General features: G+C 43.8%; 1 protein-coding gene across 1 annotated transcript in view; it reads right to left on the reverse strand.

Moving 5' to 3' along the window:
- Window positions 1-17,972, reverse strand: part of LOC124798768 (cytochrome P450 6k1-like) — a 55,338-nt gene extending 37,366 nt beyond the window's left edge. Inside the window, exons 1-2 of the mRNA XM_047262298.1 lie at window positions 17,753-17,972; window positions 8,727-8,965 (exon numbers count right to left, since the gene is read on the reverse strand). Coding sequence (XP_047118254.1) covers window positions 8,727-8,965; window positions 17,753-17,972 — 459 coding nt within the window. The remainder of the gene's footprint in view (window positions 1-8,726; window positions 8,966-17,752) is intronic.
- Window positions 17,973-18,411: the final 439 nt, after the last annotated feature.

Consider the following 18,411-nt stretch of genomic DNA (forward strand, 5'->3'; position numbering starts at 1 on the left):
TCAATGCAAAATGCTCTGCCACCGTCTGCACAATGCCTCCAGCTTTTGTTTGGAGACACCTCTGTTCCTACAACTGGAAATACTCCTGATGGTTTCCCATACTATTTCAGAGCATGTGAGCTGTTTAGAAAGTCGATGGAAACCTCTCATACCCTTGTCTTGCTCTCGCTGATGATGCCTCGAGCCTTGGCCTTTGCTAATCGAAATGCTGCGAGGTTTTCTGCCGTTGAGCGGCACTTAAATAGCACAGAGTCACACGTGTGACCTGGATCACTGAAGGGCACTCATAAGTTCATCAAGGGACAGGTTACCTCCTAAGATGACAAAGGACTTCAGAATGGAGAAGTCATCAACACGGCAAATCAAATAGGTCATTTTATCCTCCCATTCCTGTATTTAGTCACGGCGTTCAAACATAGCTAGCTGGCTGAACAATGTCCAGTTGACTCTGCTGCCCATGCATCATGGCTACATCCCTCCAGTGAGAGCTCCATCTGGCAGATGAATCCAGAGTGGGAAGTGGTCACTTCAATGAAGATCATCAGCAACTTCCCACTGAACAGGGTCCACGAGGACTGGAGGATAGCAAGAGGGGTTGATGGCTGAGGATGATCCAGTAGCAGCATGGAAATGAGTGGGAGTGCGTGTGTGGAAGATGCATTGTTCGTGAGATGTCATGAGGCTCTCCAAAACCCACACCTGAGAACAAGCAGAAGTCAAGGCCTACAGTAAATTATGGGCATTGAAGTCTCCCACTAGGAAAAATGGTCGGAGGAGTTTTTCTATAAGATCTGTGAAAGCCTCAATGTGTGTTGCATCTTGTGGAGATAAATACAGCAAACAAACAGTGATCTTCTGACACACCAAAATTTCAACTGTAACTGCCTGCAGGCCAGCAGCCAAGAGAGGGAAAGGAGTGGTGCATGTTATTGACAAACATAGACCCCTGTCTAATTTCCCAGTAAAGTCATCGTTGCCATGGAGGATATAGCCCTGTAATACAGAGCATGATGCTTTAAAATGCGTTTCCTGTCAACAACCACATGGGAAATTCCCGTGACAGGAGTTTCAACAGAAGTGAGCTGACAAACGCTGTACTAGTGCTGACACTAACAACCTCCCTTGCATGGCAGCGTTGGTTTTCTGAAAAGGTTTCTTAAGAGCTGAAGCAAAAGAGGTAACAGACATGGGGGGCAGCAGGCATTAGGCATCTTTTGGCCTCACCATATGCGATGCGCTTTATAGTTTAAAACTTTTGTACCTTCTTTTTCTCAAGATATATGCTGCAGTCCCTACTCCAGACAGGGTGATCCCAAAAGCAATTAACCATTTCAAAGGAGAAGAAACTCCTACTTCGTGGGTGGTTCTACCAAGTAGCTTCTCCCATATGGTCCAGTGTAGTGTGCCCAAAGCGCTGGCATTTGAAACAGGGAACTGGCTTGGATAGATAAGGCCGCACATTTACATGAAGAAAACATGCCTTGACACACATTGGTAACTTCATACTACTGAAAGTGAGGCTGAAATAGTGGATTTGATGAGATCACCATCTATCCTTTGTATGATATTCTGAATGTCACCAATACCTTCTTGGGCCTACTCAGCTTTTAATGTTTCTTTAGCAATGCTCATCAGATCCCTGCATGACACAACAGTTTGCTGTAGTTCAGAGTGGTGTATAGCTCGGTTTCAGTGGCATATTATCCATGGCTTTTCGCGTTCTGCCTATTTTTCAGTTGTTGGAAACTAGAGGTTTCGACCAACAGTGTCCCGTTATGGATCCACGTGACAGATTTTAAAATATCTGCCACACTCTCTAAGCTGATTCGAGTGAGAAGTTTCTCAAAGCTTCCTTCTCTTCGTTTAAGCATGAAAAACACATTCTGGGCCAAAGCATATGTTCCGCTACAAAAGACTGGCATCCCCTGAAGAAATCTAGAATGTTGGGGCTCACCTCATAAAACCGCTGTAGAGACTGGGTGTTGATAGCTACAAGTGGCCCATCCGTTCTGCTGGGCTGGTGGAGGAGAAAATTTCAAGGGTTCCACCTCGGTCACATGAACAACTAGAATAGTAAGGGTCCTCTCACATAAAGTCCCACTGGCCTGAAAAGCCTTGTACAACTGAGGTGTGACAGTTCCTCAGTGGCTGCCCACTGACAACCATTCCACCTCAACAGCGTTGCATGTCATCAGCAGAGCGCAGCACACCTTGAGAGTGAGGGTTTTATAGAGGTTTTTATGACTCTCTTGCTGAGTGTGGTCAAGCCAAAATCCCCATTCCCAGTGGCACACAATGTACCATCATGGAGCCATAAGAAATTGGAATTTGTGGTGAGGACTATGGGCCCAAACTTCTGAGGTCATCAGTCTCTAGGCTTACACACTAATTAAAGTAATTGAACCTATGTTATACTAAGGACAATACACACATCCATGCCTGAGGGAGGACTCGAACCTCCTCCAACTTCTGGTCAAGTTTGTGTCCCATGTGTGGAACTTGGCGGGTGTTCAGCGATGATTTGAGTACCCATATCATCCTACTCTATTGGCCCCATGGTTCCTTTGGAAGGTCGCATTACAGGCAAAGAATCTGCTTGCTTATGAGATCCATCCCAAGGTACAATGCTTTTTCCCCAATGATGATGTTGTGCGAGATGATACTTCCCCATTCCCACAGCTTGTATTGTCCAGAACTGGTTTTGTGATCTGGGGGGTGAATTTCGCATCTCCCCTGGCCATCACAGTCGCCACATCTCAGTAGTATTGAGCCTTTGTAGACTGCTTTCGAGGGAAGAGAGCGTGATCATCATTACCTGAGCTTGCCAGGGTTTTGCAGGAATAATGGTACAATACTATTTTGTAGAAATAAGGCGAATGAAAGCTGTTTCGAATGCCAATGGCTTTCCTACACCTGTAATGTGTTGTATATATATATATATGAGCGAGGTCTCTGAGCATGTGGAGACAGCGAGATCGAAAGTGACACCACAGTATCCACTGGTAAGTTTGAAGCGAGTCCACACCTGTGGCTACACAGAATCCCCATGGTACCGTGGCAATAAAAGTAGCAGCACTAGGTTAGCCACATTGTAAGGATGGCGATTATTGGCGACTGCCTTGTTGGACCTGTGATCCTACATCAACGCTTCACAGGCGGGGTGTACAGAATTCTGCACGTCCTGCGTATGATCCTGCAGGAGGATGTTCTTTTGCTGGTGTGAAGGGCAATGTTGCCACTACGTGATGGTGCTCCACCCCACTGTCCTCTTTAGTGGCGGAGTTCAAACAGCTGTATAGACAAGAAATTCCCATTTATCTGGTATGTTCTTAGGTGTGCTTTCAATGACTGAAACCTACAGAGTCAAAGATCGTCTTGGGCATGACATTGGATGTTCCATGAGGCTATTTGCAAACGATGCTGTGGCATGCAGGAAGATGGTAATGCCATAAGACTGTAGTGAAATGCAGGAATATCTGCAGAGGATCAAAGATTGGTGCAGAGACTGGAGATTGATACTGAATATAAATAAATGTAGCGTATTGTGCAGAACTAACTGAAGAGACCCATTGTGGTTCGACCTATAATGGAATGACCATAGAAAAGTGATTGTAGGATAAACCGGCACCAGGCCTGTGATTTACTGAGACTATCTTAATGAAACGTAATTCAACCACGAAAGTAGGGGTTACAAAACTATTGTTTGACCATTTCTTAGGTATTGTTGATAGGTCTGGGCTGTTACCAAATAGGATCATCAGAAGAGAGAGAGAGATGATACAAAGAAGAACGGCACATTTCTCCAGGGGCTCGTTCAGTTGGGGTCTGTGCATGACAGATATGTGAGTAGTAGGATAATGTAAGTTCTGACGCACTCTGTTATTGCAAGGTACATACATTCAGGTACAAACTTGACTGGTTTACGACCATCTCACCTCCCCTTAATCTATTGTTCTTTTAACGGATTTATGACCACCTGTGGATAATCCATCCTCCTGAGAAGCCCCTCCCCTCCCCCTCCACCTTTCCCACCTCTCTGGGAAATCCCCTCACATTAAAAGCACACCTTTGATATTAAATTAATGACTAATGATAAATTAAATAACCCTCCCCCTATGGGAAATCCCCCATCCCTCACCCCCTCACCCTCTTTGAAACAAGCACACTTTCGGCCTGAGTTAGTCGAATAGTCTCATTCTCCTCTATTAAGCTGACTGACTAATTAATTAAATCAATAACCTTTTGTGTCGGACATTTTCCCTTTTTGGGTACCGCTCCCTTCTGGAAATACTGATTGATTGGCTATTTGGTGGGAAATCAATTGCAATACATGGAATACTGTCTAAACAATTTCTGGCAGACAAGGCAATGTGTGGAATATCATTTATTAAAATAATTTATTGGATACATAGTGAGGTACAGAATATAGTTTATTTATTTAAAGAATTTTGTGGGAAATCATTTACAGTGTATAGAATATTGTTTAAACAGCTTCTGGTAGACAAGGCAGTAGATTATATATTGTTTATTTGAACAATATACAGGATACAAGGCAATGTATGAAATATAATTTATTTATTTAAAGAATTCGTCAAGAAATTGACTACACTATGGAATTCTATTGAAACAAATTGTGAGTGACAAGGCAGTGTGGAATATTTAAAAATATATTGCGCTTTTTTAATCTAACTGCGCAAGGAATAGTGCCATGAAAGACTCACCACACATAATTACACTGTTACAGATCGCGCTAAGCAAATCTGGTGAAAAAGAACTCCTAATCATGTCACTGACTTTCAACGCACCACGCATGCCACTGGTCAGGGACTACCGAAGCTGTTGGACCACACTAATCTTCTGCATATGAAGCATCAGGTAGTGGCATTCCTTTGAAATTTGATACCAGCTTCATTTCCTTCCCCTCTCCATCTCCACTTCAAGTGGTTATGTCCTGTTTGTGTGAACCAATGTATGCAAACACACAAAGACCAAGATGTCCTCCACAACCCTTCTCCCATTACACTCCCCTGTCCCCTTTGCCACCTATGGAGACCTGGCACTGGTAATCGGTATATACTCGTATCACTCATCCAATTACACACAATCTCTCTAGATGCTTGCATGTGAAGGAGCTTAGCACTACTTTTGATATATAGTACATGAGAGCCTGATACACTTGAGAGAATTGTGAGGATATAACAGACTATTAAGAAGAAGAAGAAACATTTGAATTATACATGGTGGGACTCCAGATGGAAGGAGTTTGAAACATTTGTGTAGATAACTTGTGCCAACAAATCTGTAGAATTTTTGTAGTGTTTGGATTCAATATCAAGAAGCTACTGGGAAGAGAGAAATGATCACAGAACATAAACACAAATGCATAGGTGCATTGTTTAACATGTAAAATTACATGCCATGCTACTCTAATTCCATAAACAGAATACAGTCTCTTCAACACCAACAACATCTGTCAAGCAAATGTGTACACAGAGATTGCAGTAGCTCACAAACCCCTGTCACTAACTTAGAATCACTGCAGTTATGAAACTGAAGACTCGATTTATATCCATGATGTGGCAGAGAAATGGAGTACTTCATGTACATCTTCGTTCATCTAGAGGAGGATGTTGAAATAGGGTTTCCATCGATGGACATGATTCATCACACATGTGTTGGAAGTCCTCAGCTGACTGTGGTATGGAGAGGTTTGCTGTGAACGACGGCAGGTAGATAGCTCTTTAAGTCACATATAGAGCATGGTATTGTATTTGAGCCAAATGCAAGTTATATCTCACAACTAATGCATCCCGAGAGAACAATGGAAAAAAGTAGAGAAATGCGTGATAAATGACCTGCAGAAATATCTCCCTCTCTCCAGAATTCATCGCCAGTCTATCATTAAATCTACCTCATTACAATCCCTCTCAACGGATGATACCATCTACTTTCTATCATCCTTTAATGCAGATCCATCTCAGTTTAGAGGTAGATCATTCTCGTTTCCTTGAAAACATCAAAGACAGTAGTCAACTTGTACATATCCCTGTTACCTCAAAAGACATAGAGTATAATTTTGTTAAAAAAACAAGCCATACAGAAACTGTTTGTGAGGTTTTTGTTAGCTGACACAGAATAGCTGTGATTGGTGGAGAGTACAGAGAAACACATTATAAATATCGTTTCTTAGAATTTAAAACACCTAAACAGTCTCTGCACGGGGTGAAACATTAATACATTCAGTAGATGTATATCACAGTCCACCACCAGGTAATACAAGGCTCTTTAGCTAAGGTCACATTATAAATATCTATATGCTGGCCTTGTGATCCAACATACATAAATTTATTACTCAACATTTCGTGGTCATCCACGTTAAACAATCTATTCCAGTCATCTTATCGCTGTCTACAAAAATAACTGTTTCTCTGGTTCCCAGTGCTTCCATGTAAACTTTTTCTCTTATTCCTCCCGTTGCCACATTCCTGTTCCTAAGTACAACAATTTTCCAGCATCAAGCAGACATGTAAGTACTCCCTCACTCTCCCTGAATTTCCCCACAGCCGACCAATGTGGCCGAGAGGTTCTAGGCGCTTCAGTCTGGAACTGCGCACACCGCTATGGTCGCAGATTCGAATGCTGCCTCGGGCATGCATGTGTGTGATGTCCTTAGGTTAGTTAGGTTTAAGTATTTCTAAGTTCTAGGGGACTGATGAGCTCCAATGTTAAGTCCCATAGTGCTCATAGCCATTTGAACCATTTCCCCGCATTTTGGCGTATTTTCCCTCAATTCATACGTATTTTCCGACAACTTTCGTAATTTTACCGATTTTGTGTCACTTCTGCTCATGTGTTCATGACATCACTTTTCGCCACACATTCTAAAACTGCTTGTAAATGTAGTACAGTTGTCAACACCTAGTGCAACTAAGGTATTTGATATCAAAGGTAAACTTCTAGTGTCGAGGGATTTGCGAGAGGGTTGGGGAGGTGGAGGAAGAGGGGAAGCGGTGGAGGGGGTTTCTCAGAATTATGGATGATAACCAGTGGTCATAAATCAATTAACAGAACAATAGGTTAAGGGGAGGTTGAGGGGCCATAAATCAATCGAGTTTGCTCCTGAATGTATGTAACCTGCACTAGTAAATTGCGCCAGAATATATACTTTGTATCACTGAGAGCATCACTGTTCATATTAAGAGGGACCAGTACAGTACACTGCAACAAGAGACGGCCGTCATACCTCCTCCCACATACGTCTCATGAAATGACCATAGGGAGAGAAATCGGAGCTCATAAGAAAGTTTATAGTGAGCGATTCTTGACTCGCACTATTTGCGAATGCAAAAGAGAAAGGGAAAAATGACAGGGGTACAAATGGTACTCTCCACCACACAATGTAAGCCGGCTTGAGGAGTACGGATGTAGATGTGACAATAGAGCTGAAATCCTACTTCGGATACTCATTCTCCAACATGCTTTAAAAACAATATGTACATTACTTTTCTTGTGCTGAACCTAAAGCTAGTACAAGCATATAACCCAGTTCAAATGTTGTAAAGAGTTGCATGCAAAAGAAGTGACTCTCCATATTCTGTACTAAATTGTCTGCACACTAAATTGCCCTTCAACCTAAACATACAGTATATAAATTATATTTTGGCAGGCTATCACGTCGTTATTATGACGAGTAGATGGCGTAGTGTTTTGAGCCGGTATCCTGAACTGCAGTTCAGTCCTCGTCTCATATCCGTTTAGATTGACTGTTAAGACTTTTTGAGTCTCGTACATGCGTAGAATGGGAAAATTACACACTATATGGCAACCTAACTGTGAGGGGACAGAGGGTGAATTTCTGTCGTGATCCCACATAGACATCCAACGTGTACTGAAACGCTACTGTATACTTTTATCCGTTGAATGGCGGCTGATCAGCTCCGTGTCATCTAATAGCATCACAGAACATGGGGATGTAGGCTCAAACGCAGACATTGTGAAATATGGATATGTAAGGGGAAGACCCAAGATAACTAAACGGTATTATTATTAAATAACGACGTCTTAATCCTTTCAGACCAATTGGCTTCCATTGTGTACATTAATGTTTAATGTGTCATCGCTGAAAAAGAAGTACTTTCCCCCAATGGAATCCTGAGGCACACATTTGTGAATATTCAGCCCTCTCATTCTGGTCGAGCGCTGACAGCTGTTGGGCATTACTATGAAAATATTAGCATGTCAAAGTAGCAATGTGCACCAGCTCGTCACCACTAGAACACACAGGTGTGGTTGGTTCGATGTATTCCACTGTTGTTGTTATTTTGCATGGTAACTACTAAATGATCATTTTATTTACTACAACAGAGAATCTTTCATATTTAGTTATTTTAGTCGATAAAATGAAGCCAAGTCTACAAAGTATGTTTTGAAAATGGGTACATATTTTTGTAAAAATTTTCCTTCTAAAACCATTAAAAAATCGCCTAAGAGCATTACCAAGTAAAGAAAAATTTTCCTTCCTTCAGAAACAATTCAGGTCTGAAAGGGTTAAAGGAGCGATGATCGATTCTGAACCTATAGGCTCCAACAATGTTCAAACAGATTGTGCGCTTTCCCAGCATTCCAACACAAGGAAAAATTCTCAAGCTTTCAAGAAACAGTTTTTGCATCAAGGATTCTTGATCTATAACAGAAAAGGGCTATCCACGGGTCGCACAACAGCTCACCTTAAACATGCCCTTCAGTTTGCCGGATGTGAATGTAGGGCTCAATTTGATTCTCAGCTGGCGCCACTTCTTTCCTGCCAGCAAAAATAGATGTTTGTTGAGAGGTTCTTCATCGTCAATGAACAGTCCCCTGTCGTGGAACGTCCCGAAATCCTTGATAAGGACGTGGCGAATGAGTTCAGGGTCACGGATAAGCAGCAGTGGTCGATGGAATCCGTAAAACCCGACGTACCTCTCTTCTGAAACGAAAACAGAGTACAGTTACGAATTAAATTAACGACAGATATCACCTCTGGGTAGTAACACGTACATCCTACCACAATTATTGTCGCATTCACCCTCAGCCTTAAGTAGATCCACAGCTAAGACCACATGACGAGTGCGTGACATATCTAAATGCAGGCGTGCTCTGTGACGAGAGTCCCAGTAAACTTGGCCAGACTATGTTTGGCGTGGGTTCGGCGACCCTGGTATCTCGTCAATGGTGGATTATCAGCTCTGCTTCATCTGTTAGGTGGGCAGGTAACGGGAATCTTGGCTTCATCTACATCTTCATCTACATGGATACTCTGCAAATCATATTTGAGTGCCTGGCAGATGGTTCAAAGAACCACCTTCACAATTCTCTGTTATTCCAATCTCGTACAGCGCGCGGAAAGAATGAACACCTATTTCTTTCCGTACGAGCTCTGATTTCCCTTATTTTATAGTGGTGATCGTTCCTCCCTACGTAAGTCGGTCTCAAAAAACTATTTTCGCATTCGGAGGAGAAAGTTGGTGATTGGAATTTCGTGAGAAGGTTCCGTCTTAACGAAAAAAGCCTTTCTTTTAATGATGTCCAGCCCAAATCCTGTATCATTTCCTTGACACTCTCTCTCATATTTCGTGATAATACAAAACGTGCTGCCTTTCTTTGAACTTTTTCGATGTACTCCGTCAATCCTATCTGGTAAGAACCCCACACCGAGCAGCAGTATTCTAAAAGAGGACGGACAAGCTTAGTGTAGGTAGTCTCCTTAGTAGGTCTGTTACATTGTCAGTGTCCTGCCAATAAAACGCAGTCTTTCTGTAGCCTTCCCCACAACATTTTCTATGTGTTCCTTCCAATTTAAGTTGTTCGTAATTGTAATACCTGGTATTTAGTTGAATTTACGGCTTTTAGATTAGACTGATTTATCGTGTAACCGAAGCTTAACGAGTTCCTTTTAGCACTCATGTGGATGACCTCACACTTTTCGTTATTTAGGGTCAACTGCCACTTTTCGCACTATTCAGATATCTTTTCTAAATCGATATAGCGTCAGCACTAGAAATCTTTACAAAGGTAGAAAAAAATCTCAATGAGTGCTAAATGGCAGAGTAGCGTGCGACTGCTGAGGACAGACAGTTGTAATGGAATTCCCTTCTTCCAGTAACCGGATTTCTGTTCTAAGAAGCTTACTGTGGTAGTTGGGTGCGCAGTAAGTACTATAACTTCCTCTAAAAAGCCTGTTACAGGTTCGGGTGACTTGTTGGACAGTGTAACAAATGTAATCTCGTGGGCTGTTTGCCGTCAGAAAAATTTTCGTAGAATTCAGAATACAATGATAATGGAAAGTTACCTGTCAAAATGTGTTATACGTTGTGTAACGAGAACCAAAAAACATCTATAAAAATTTCGTATCTGTATACATAAATAACATTCAGTACAGCACGAACTGCGAATTCCATGTGGCGATTGTCCTGATAAAACCTAAATGCTTGGAAAATTGCTCTATCGTGATGAAGTTGTGCAGTACACTGAATTACAACAAAGCAGACCCGCCGAGCTAGAACATAATACATCTTGATGCAGGTGGCGGAAGTAGGAATGGTAGTCGGTGAGTATCAGTGATGCAAAAAAAAAGTGTGAATAAAGGTAGACAGTGAGCAACATGAAACTCTTGTACGTGTGTTAACGTTAAGTATAACGGTACTCTAAGGGTATATTACGGCAGATACCATCCACCTCTTAATACAGACCTACGTTTCCGTCTCGTTACGATATTTTAAATGCCAAATCTTAGTACAGCAACTGTGGCGTGTAACGATCAAGCTACATGTGATTAATTTAGCACGCTGCTCCAAAAACAGTAAAGTGTTGTTCATCTTCTGCACAATATCTTAACTACACAGGTAAAGTAAGTAGTTACCTACCTACTCGAAGGAGACAAAGATCTAAGCTCCCGAAAAATACTGCAGAATATTACTTTCTTCGATCTAGAAAGGCCAACAGAGCTTTGCAGCCGCTATCCATAGCGATTTCTTTCACAGTGACGGCCACAAAATAAATGTAAGAAATTTCTGTACCCATACAAGCACACTGGCAAATGGCGAAGGCAATGCCACATGCTCCTCTAAGTAAAACTGCGAATGGAAAATCAGTTCGTGAAACGTCAGAGTACAGCGTTCCAGAGTCAGTAGTCATGACTGGCAAAGTCGAGAGACTCAGGGCGGTGTGGAAGGAGAAATTTACTAAGTTTTCGGAATTAAGAACTGGATGGGTTCCGACAGGAATTGAAATTTACCCGAACACCTCTTTTTTCTCATCATTCTATGAAAGTGTGTTCGCCATGCTGCGATGTCTTCCCTCTCAACCAGAAATGTTCTATTTTTAAATTTTTTTTGATAGGAAGCTAACATTTTCGTTTTTCTTCTTGACAGAATTGAGCTACGTTATTTATTGACACTTATTCATCTGAGCAAACTCTTCGATAACGTATATTTGCATGATGACTAACCATTTCAGAAGCTAAGAATATGCAGAGTTAGTAACGGATCATGACTGTACAATGCCGTGTCACGTGCGTCGGTCGTGTACTGGGTACTGTGTACTGTGGAGTACTGTCAAACACCTTCTGTCCGGTCTTCGCTAAACGAAGTTCGGTCTTGCCTTCTGCCGTCGACCACTGTAAAGCAAGGGTATGATTAACTTGACAAGTAGCTAATCTTAAGTAAACTCTACAAAAAGGCGAGATGAAGTGGTGAGTAAACAAGCGCACACAGATAAAACGGCAGCGAGACTGGTGCTGCGCTAAGCGCGGTAGGTACCCGAGGGGTGGGGAGGACCAGGAAGAGGCCACGGCGAAAAACCGTGCACTTACGTCTATGCTCTGTGATCACACCTCACCGGGGAGGCGGCGTGTGCTGCCGTCCGTCTCTCTCACAAGGGAACCTCCCCATCGCACCCCCCTCAGATTTAGTTATAAGTTGGCACAGATCACAGAACACAGATCAATCGAGAAAACAGGAAGAAGTTGTGTGGAACTACGAAAAAAATAAAGAAAATATACAAACTGAGTAGTCCATGTGCAAAATAGGCAACATCATGGAGAGTGTGAGCTCAGGAGCGCCGTGGTCCCGTGGTTAGCGTGAGCAGCTGCGAAGCTAGAGGTCCTTGGTTCAAGTCTTCCCTCGAGTGAAAAGATTAACTTTTTATCTAGTCAACTTCGCTGTCCAAAATTCCAGGACATGTAAAGATTTGCTTGGACGTACGCAGGATTTGACGGTCTACACACGGAAAGATCTGAAAACGTTAAAAACATCTGTTTTGACAGAGTACAGGGAAAACTGTGCGACTGTGAAACTGTTGCATTCATATATTGCAGTTTATGTGACAAACTCTTATGTTTTCATCACTTTTTTGGGAGTGATTATCACATCCACAAGAAATGTAGAAGAATCTTTTTACCCATTCGCCAAGTGTACGAGTTAGGTGGGTCGACAACATATTCCTGTCATGTGACGTACATGCCGTCACCATTGTCGTATAGAATATATCAGATGTGTTTTCCTATGGAGGAATCGGTTGACCTATGACCTTGCGATCAAATGTTTTCGGTTCCCATTGCAGACGCACGTCGTTTCGTCTACTAACCGCACGGTTTTGCGGTGCGGTCGCAAAACACAGACACTAAACTTATTACAGTGAACAGAGACGTCAATGTTCGAACGGACAGATCATAACTTTGCGAAAATAAAGAAAATAAACTTTTTACACCCGAGGGAAGACTTGAACCAAGGACGTCTGGTTCCGAAGCTGCTCACGCTAACCACGGAACCACGGCGCTCCTGAGTTCATACTGTCCTTGATGTTGCTTATTTTGCGCATGGACTACTCAGTTTGTATATTTTCTTTATTTTTTTCGTAGTTCCACACAACTTCTTCCTGTTTTCTCGATTGATCTGTGTTCAGTTTTTCAAGGCCTATCCACTGTGCCAACTTATAACTAAATCTGAGGGGGGGTGCGATGGGGAGGTTCCCTTGTCAGCAGCAGGCGGCGCCTCGGCCCCTGCTGTTACTGTTGGTGGAATGCACGGTGACCCCGAGGTGAGCCGGCAGTCACGTGGCCAACAAGAGGGGGTCTGTAGCGTCACCGCGGGCGATTTTCCCCAGGAGGGTGGGCGTTGCACATTTCAGTGTGTGGTTGATGGCTGAGGGAGGGGGGGCGGCCCAAGGCCGCAGGGTACTTCACAGTTGCCACGCAAGTAAAGTATGCACACTAATAAAGGGTGCGGCACAGGCAGCAACACCACACGAGAAAGAGAAACGAGACGAGGAGGTGCGTCTAAGCACCCTCTCTGTGCTCATACAATACATTAGGTACCGTCGGTGGAAACTATAGACCTACCAGCTACTTTTAAAAGTTACATCTTCAAAATCGCTTGAGGTGAGCGACAGGGCGACAGTCGAAAAAAATTGGATTTTTTTTTATATACGGGATCAGAACGTATATAAATTGAAGAACTATTCCCCAAAATATTATGCTCGAACTTTAAAAAGTTACGATTCTGTGAGGGTTTTAAACCCAGAGTTTACTGCAGGCCTCGGCGAGAGCTGGTTCCACGCGTACGTTTCCTATTTATACCTATTTGAGTAAACCTCATTTGCTGGAGCGTTGTTTGTGCGGTTTTACTTGAAATGTGAACGAAAGTTTTAATAGTGATATGCACCTCAAAAATAACATTAAGCCGAAACGAAATTGTTAACGTTTCTTCAAATTTGGCCGTATGTCTATTCATTGTAGGCCATAGTGTATTAATGCACGTGGGAAATGCCCTTCAAATCAATATCGGCGACGAAATGTGCCGATTCTCTGAAGACAGAGACGCCAGCGGCGATGCCCTCAGCGACGAATAGGGCTTTGAGGACGAAAATGAGGGCTTATTGGGTCAAAGTAGCAGAAAGTGACCATCCACTAGCCGGGGCGATTGTTATTACGGGCCAGGAATCGATGATATCCCTTAAGTTACAAGCTTCGTCCCTCTTTTATATGATAAATATTTGTCCATCTTTAAACGCGGTTTTCTCAAAACCACGTTTGTCGGTATGGCTATCGTCGCCCACGCTACAATTTTCATCAGGGCTTAATAATTTTTCGACTCCCCTGAAGCAAATTTAATTCTTTTCGGTTCATCGAAGCTGTTTTCTTGTAAGTCGATATTTAGTATTTTTTCGGCCAAAAAAGAGGGGTCTAAAAATGCCCATTTTTTTTCAAACATGTATAATTTCATAAAATTTTTTTTCTCCGAATCAGTATCATGAACTAAAATTACATCTGTATGGATCAGGGTGATACGTTAATTTCAACAGCTATCCGTATAGTTTAATTCTCTTTAATATTTGTTTTATAAATAAAACCGCCTTTGCCTGCTGTCAGTTAATTTATTTTTCCCAGACACGTTTCGCCTTTTTCTCATTCTAAGGCATCATCAGTGGGATCTATAACGATACAGTTTCGTTATTTTTAGATTATCAAACAGTTCACGTCCCGTTTTTTTATGTAAAAAGTAATTACTTACGATCTGTTGTGATCAGCGTTTCCTCTTATATGGTCTGGAGATGGCACTTTCACTTTGTTGCTGACATATAAGGACAATTTCGAGTTCCGACCTGTTTCACGCTGTTCACCGTGTTTATTCTTGTTTGCTGTGGTATACAATTGTTCTTTTGCCACTCAATATAATTATTCCTTCGGACACTGCGCTTTTAACAACGTAAATACTGTAGTTTCATTGAGTGTTTCCTCCTCTTTGGTGTGTTTACTTAATTGTTGCCAACCTAACGATGTATATGTTCAAAACCAACTTCTATTCATGATGTTTATATCGTGTATGTTTATGAGAGGGAGGGTGAGCTGAAGAGCTTACCTTTTACTTGTTGTCCGTGGTGTTCTTCGGTATACTCTCCTCCACAACATATACACTGATACAGCGCTGCTTCCATTCCGAAAACAGTCTTGGTACACCTCTTGCTGTATCGCGCGACACGCCGTCTGTGAATTTTCTTTTATCTCGTCTATCGTTGAAAATCAGGTCTGGAGAGTACGGAGGTGCGGCACAACGATTTCGTTTTTTGTGCAGTAATCACGCACTAACAGTTATGAATGTGCGGGTGCGTTAATGTGATGCAAGAGGCGTGAATTCTCTCTGCAAGCTATTTCTGTCTCACATTTTCTTGCAGGTGTCACAACGCGTCCCGACAGTACCATCGATTAACAGTTTGTCACTGTGGCACGAATACATGATGAACTAATGATTCAAACTCAAAGAAAACTATCAGCATGGCTTTGACATTTGACCTGATCTGACGAGCTTTATTTGGTCTCGGAGAACCTTTTCCGACGCATTATGAAGACTGAACCCTGGTCTCATCATCATAACCTTAGACCCATGTCTCATCACCAGTTATGATTCTCTTAAGGAACATCGATTCGAAAGCTCTTCACAAATCGCGAGGCGAAGGTTTTCCTGGTCTTGACTCATGAGCCGTCGGACGAATTTGGTTGCAGCACGATGCATTCGACGATGCTGTGTCAGGATTTCATGGCATGATCTAAGTGAAGTGTTACATTCTTCTGCAGCCCCTCAGACAGTCAGTCATCTATTGGCACGCACGAGTTCGTGACGTTGCCGACATGAGCGTCGTCAGTAGACGTCGAAGGGCGCCCTGAACGAGGGTCATTTTTAACTTCGATCCGCCTTGTGAACCATCTCTAACAACGGGTACGGTATAAGAACTCATCACTGTAGGCTTCCTGCATCATTTGGTGAGTCTCTGTAAAGGTTTTCCGAGTTGCACGTAACATTTAATGCAGACGCTTTGCTGCTCTAACTCTGCTCTTCCCAAACTGTGCGACACAACTTTCTACTCAATACAGTACTCAACAATAACTAACAGACTTACAATAATGAAACCTCCGGTAGTTACAGATTAAAGACAGGCGTGTGTAGGTAGCTATGCCAACCGCATTTCGCTCCAATACAGCACTGGCGCGAAATTACGAATTGTAAAGGATCAGCCAGACAGTAGGGAATTTTACTCTATTAAATGAACTTTCAAGTGGTAACTTCATTTTTCTTGTTGCGGCCAAGCCTCGGCCAGCAGTGTTAGCTGTCTGTAGATTCTTTCGTCCCATTGTTTAGCAACAGGAAGTCAGCACAGAGGAAGGGCACCTTGGCCACGCGCCTCTCTCACATGCCGACGAGGTAACGCCGCCACAGACGTCGCTTAGCAGGCGACGCTCTGGAAAATTCCATGTCCCCTGCACGGTTTTCTCGAAGCCGACCACTCAGGGCGGAGGAAGCCGCGCGGTGCGGCGAATATACCCGGCCGCCCGTCGCCGGGCCCTCTCTCTTGTATTCTTCCTCACCTGCGAGTCGGATGCGTGCCCTGTAGCATTGAACATCTCCCGCTTCTCCCGGTGCTGCGGCACTGTGGACTTAGTTTAGGCAGATAACAACTTTCGGTAGCTTCGCGAACTAGGTCTCGCCAAACTCTACTCTCTGGCTCAACCTCATCTCCCTAGGCCTATGCGACCCCTTTTTAACATGCTTTCGCCAATAAATGGCCTTTGTCTAAATTTTGTTCTATGCATTTCATAATGCCCACTGCCTGCCCATACGCCCATGCTGTACAGAATGTTCCGGAATTTTTTAAACAACCCTGGTATTGTTCGGCGTTGACAACCGCATATTCTGCATTGCCCACGTTCCAATCGCGTGCTACAGAAAGAGGAGCCAGCTTCATCAGGTTAAGGAAGCCACCTCTCCTACACCAAACCGCGAATCAGTGCAATGATGAATTCCGTCCGCTAGATTGGACAACGAGCATCACAAACCGTCATTGTTCCATTTGTAAATGGTTACCAGCTTCTCGTGATGCTCTCTGCTGTATAAACAAAATCGCATAACCGTCCAAAGTCAAAAAATTTCGGGGGCACACGGAAACATTACCCTTCAGGTGTCCGCCGGAAGAACGGAACTTACTGTGAAGTGTTACACACGTTGGCGAGTCCCCATCCAGCTCGCTGATGGCTCCACGTCTCGAAAGCCGCCTCTTTCTGCCTACTGTGTATGCGTTCGCTAAAGCGCCGCAGTCACCTTGGAAAGAGCAGAGTGACGAAGTCGGTGCCCATACACAGCCACTTGCCAACTCTTCCACAACGTTTTGCAGAGGCCAACAGCTTCATTAGTGACTGACTGCCGACTTCCGAAATCCGTCCGTGTGGGTTCAGTATTCGCCACCTGCATGCCATAAGCATTTGCAGTCGACTTTAGCCAGTTCCAGGTAGCTCCACGAAATTATGTAACAATGAGCCCTTCCAGCCAGGCAGGGTCAGCAACAGAATTCACGCGTTTCTTCCTACACGCTAACTGCACTCGCTGCGAGGTGCTGCTACCTGCCAGGTCTTCCAGAAGGGTTTCCCCAACTTTCTGATGACGACCAGACAACTGAACCATTCGCCCTTGAGCCAGCCACCTCGGCCTCCACAGCAGCACACTGAAGAGAGACCAGTCCGTCTCTCTGAGGCTACCGACCGCCTCAGACACCAGTCTGTGGCGTCCACGGCAGCAGCAGAACGAACACGCAGTTGCGGACAGGAAGTGGAACGTTGGAAACGCACAGAGCACGTCTACATCATCACATATTATGTCCCAGATTCTCTTAACAAATAATGAATATAATTATAGTCTGTTTATCACTGACAAAAATTTTAATTTCTTACTAGGCAGCTGATTGTATATGTTCTGCATGGTCTGAGCAATACATTCGTTGCCGAAAAAGTTTCTCCAGAAGTTTCCAAACGGAACTGTAGGTTCTGCGTACGGCACCCCCTTGTTCGTCCAGTACCTGTAGCTACTGGAGAACCAGAGGTAGAGGGCGAGCACGGCCGCCGACAAGACGACGACCAACTCGGCGATCCACGAGTCCAGGAGCAGCGCCATCTGGAGCCTGGAAAAAAAGTACAAAGCGGGGAACGGCGTCAACGTCCATTGGACTTACAGCAAGCTACGCACGACGTGGAAACTCATAATGGTGTGGGTGAGAATGGAGTGCACGAATGATGCTCTGCTGGAGATGGGTGAAGGTGCAGAAGGTAGCCAAATGTTGTGAAAGGCCTTTATTTTTAACCATAAGGAGACGTATCGCAGTAGCCCAGAGGCGACGGACGTTGAATGTGACACCTGGTCTGAGCACTCCACTATAAGCACTTCTCGAAGAGGCAGACCCGTAGCGAGGGGCTTTGGCCGTCACCACATTCCGGACGGCCGGCTGTTTCCGAGTCAGCATTACCTGACAGCGTTTGGAGTGAGGTGGCCGTGGCGGAGCAGGCGGGTGACCGGCCCAGAGGGAGCGGCAGTCACTTCGGGGCGACGAACCCAG

This window comes from Schistocerca piceifrons, chromosome 5, assembly GCF_021461385.2.
Source record: "Schistocerca piceifrons isolate TAMUIC-IGC-003096 chromosome 5, iqSchPice1.1, whole genome shotgun sequence".
In the NCBI taxonomy this organism is placed as follows: domain Eukaryota; kingdom Metazoa; phylum Arthropoda; class Insecta; order Orthoptera; family Acrididae; genus Schistocerca; species Schistocerca piceifrons.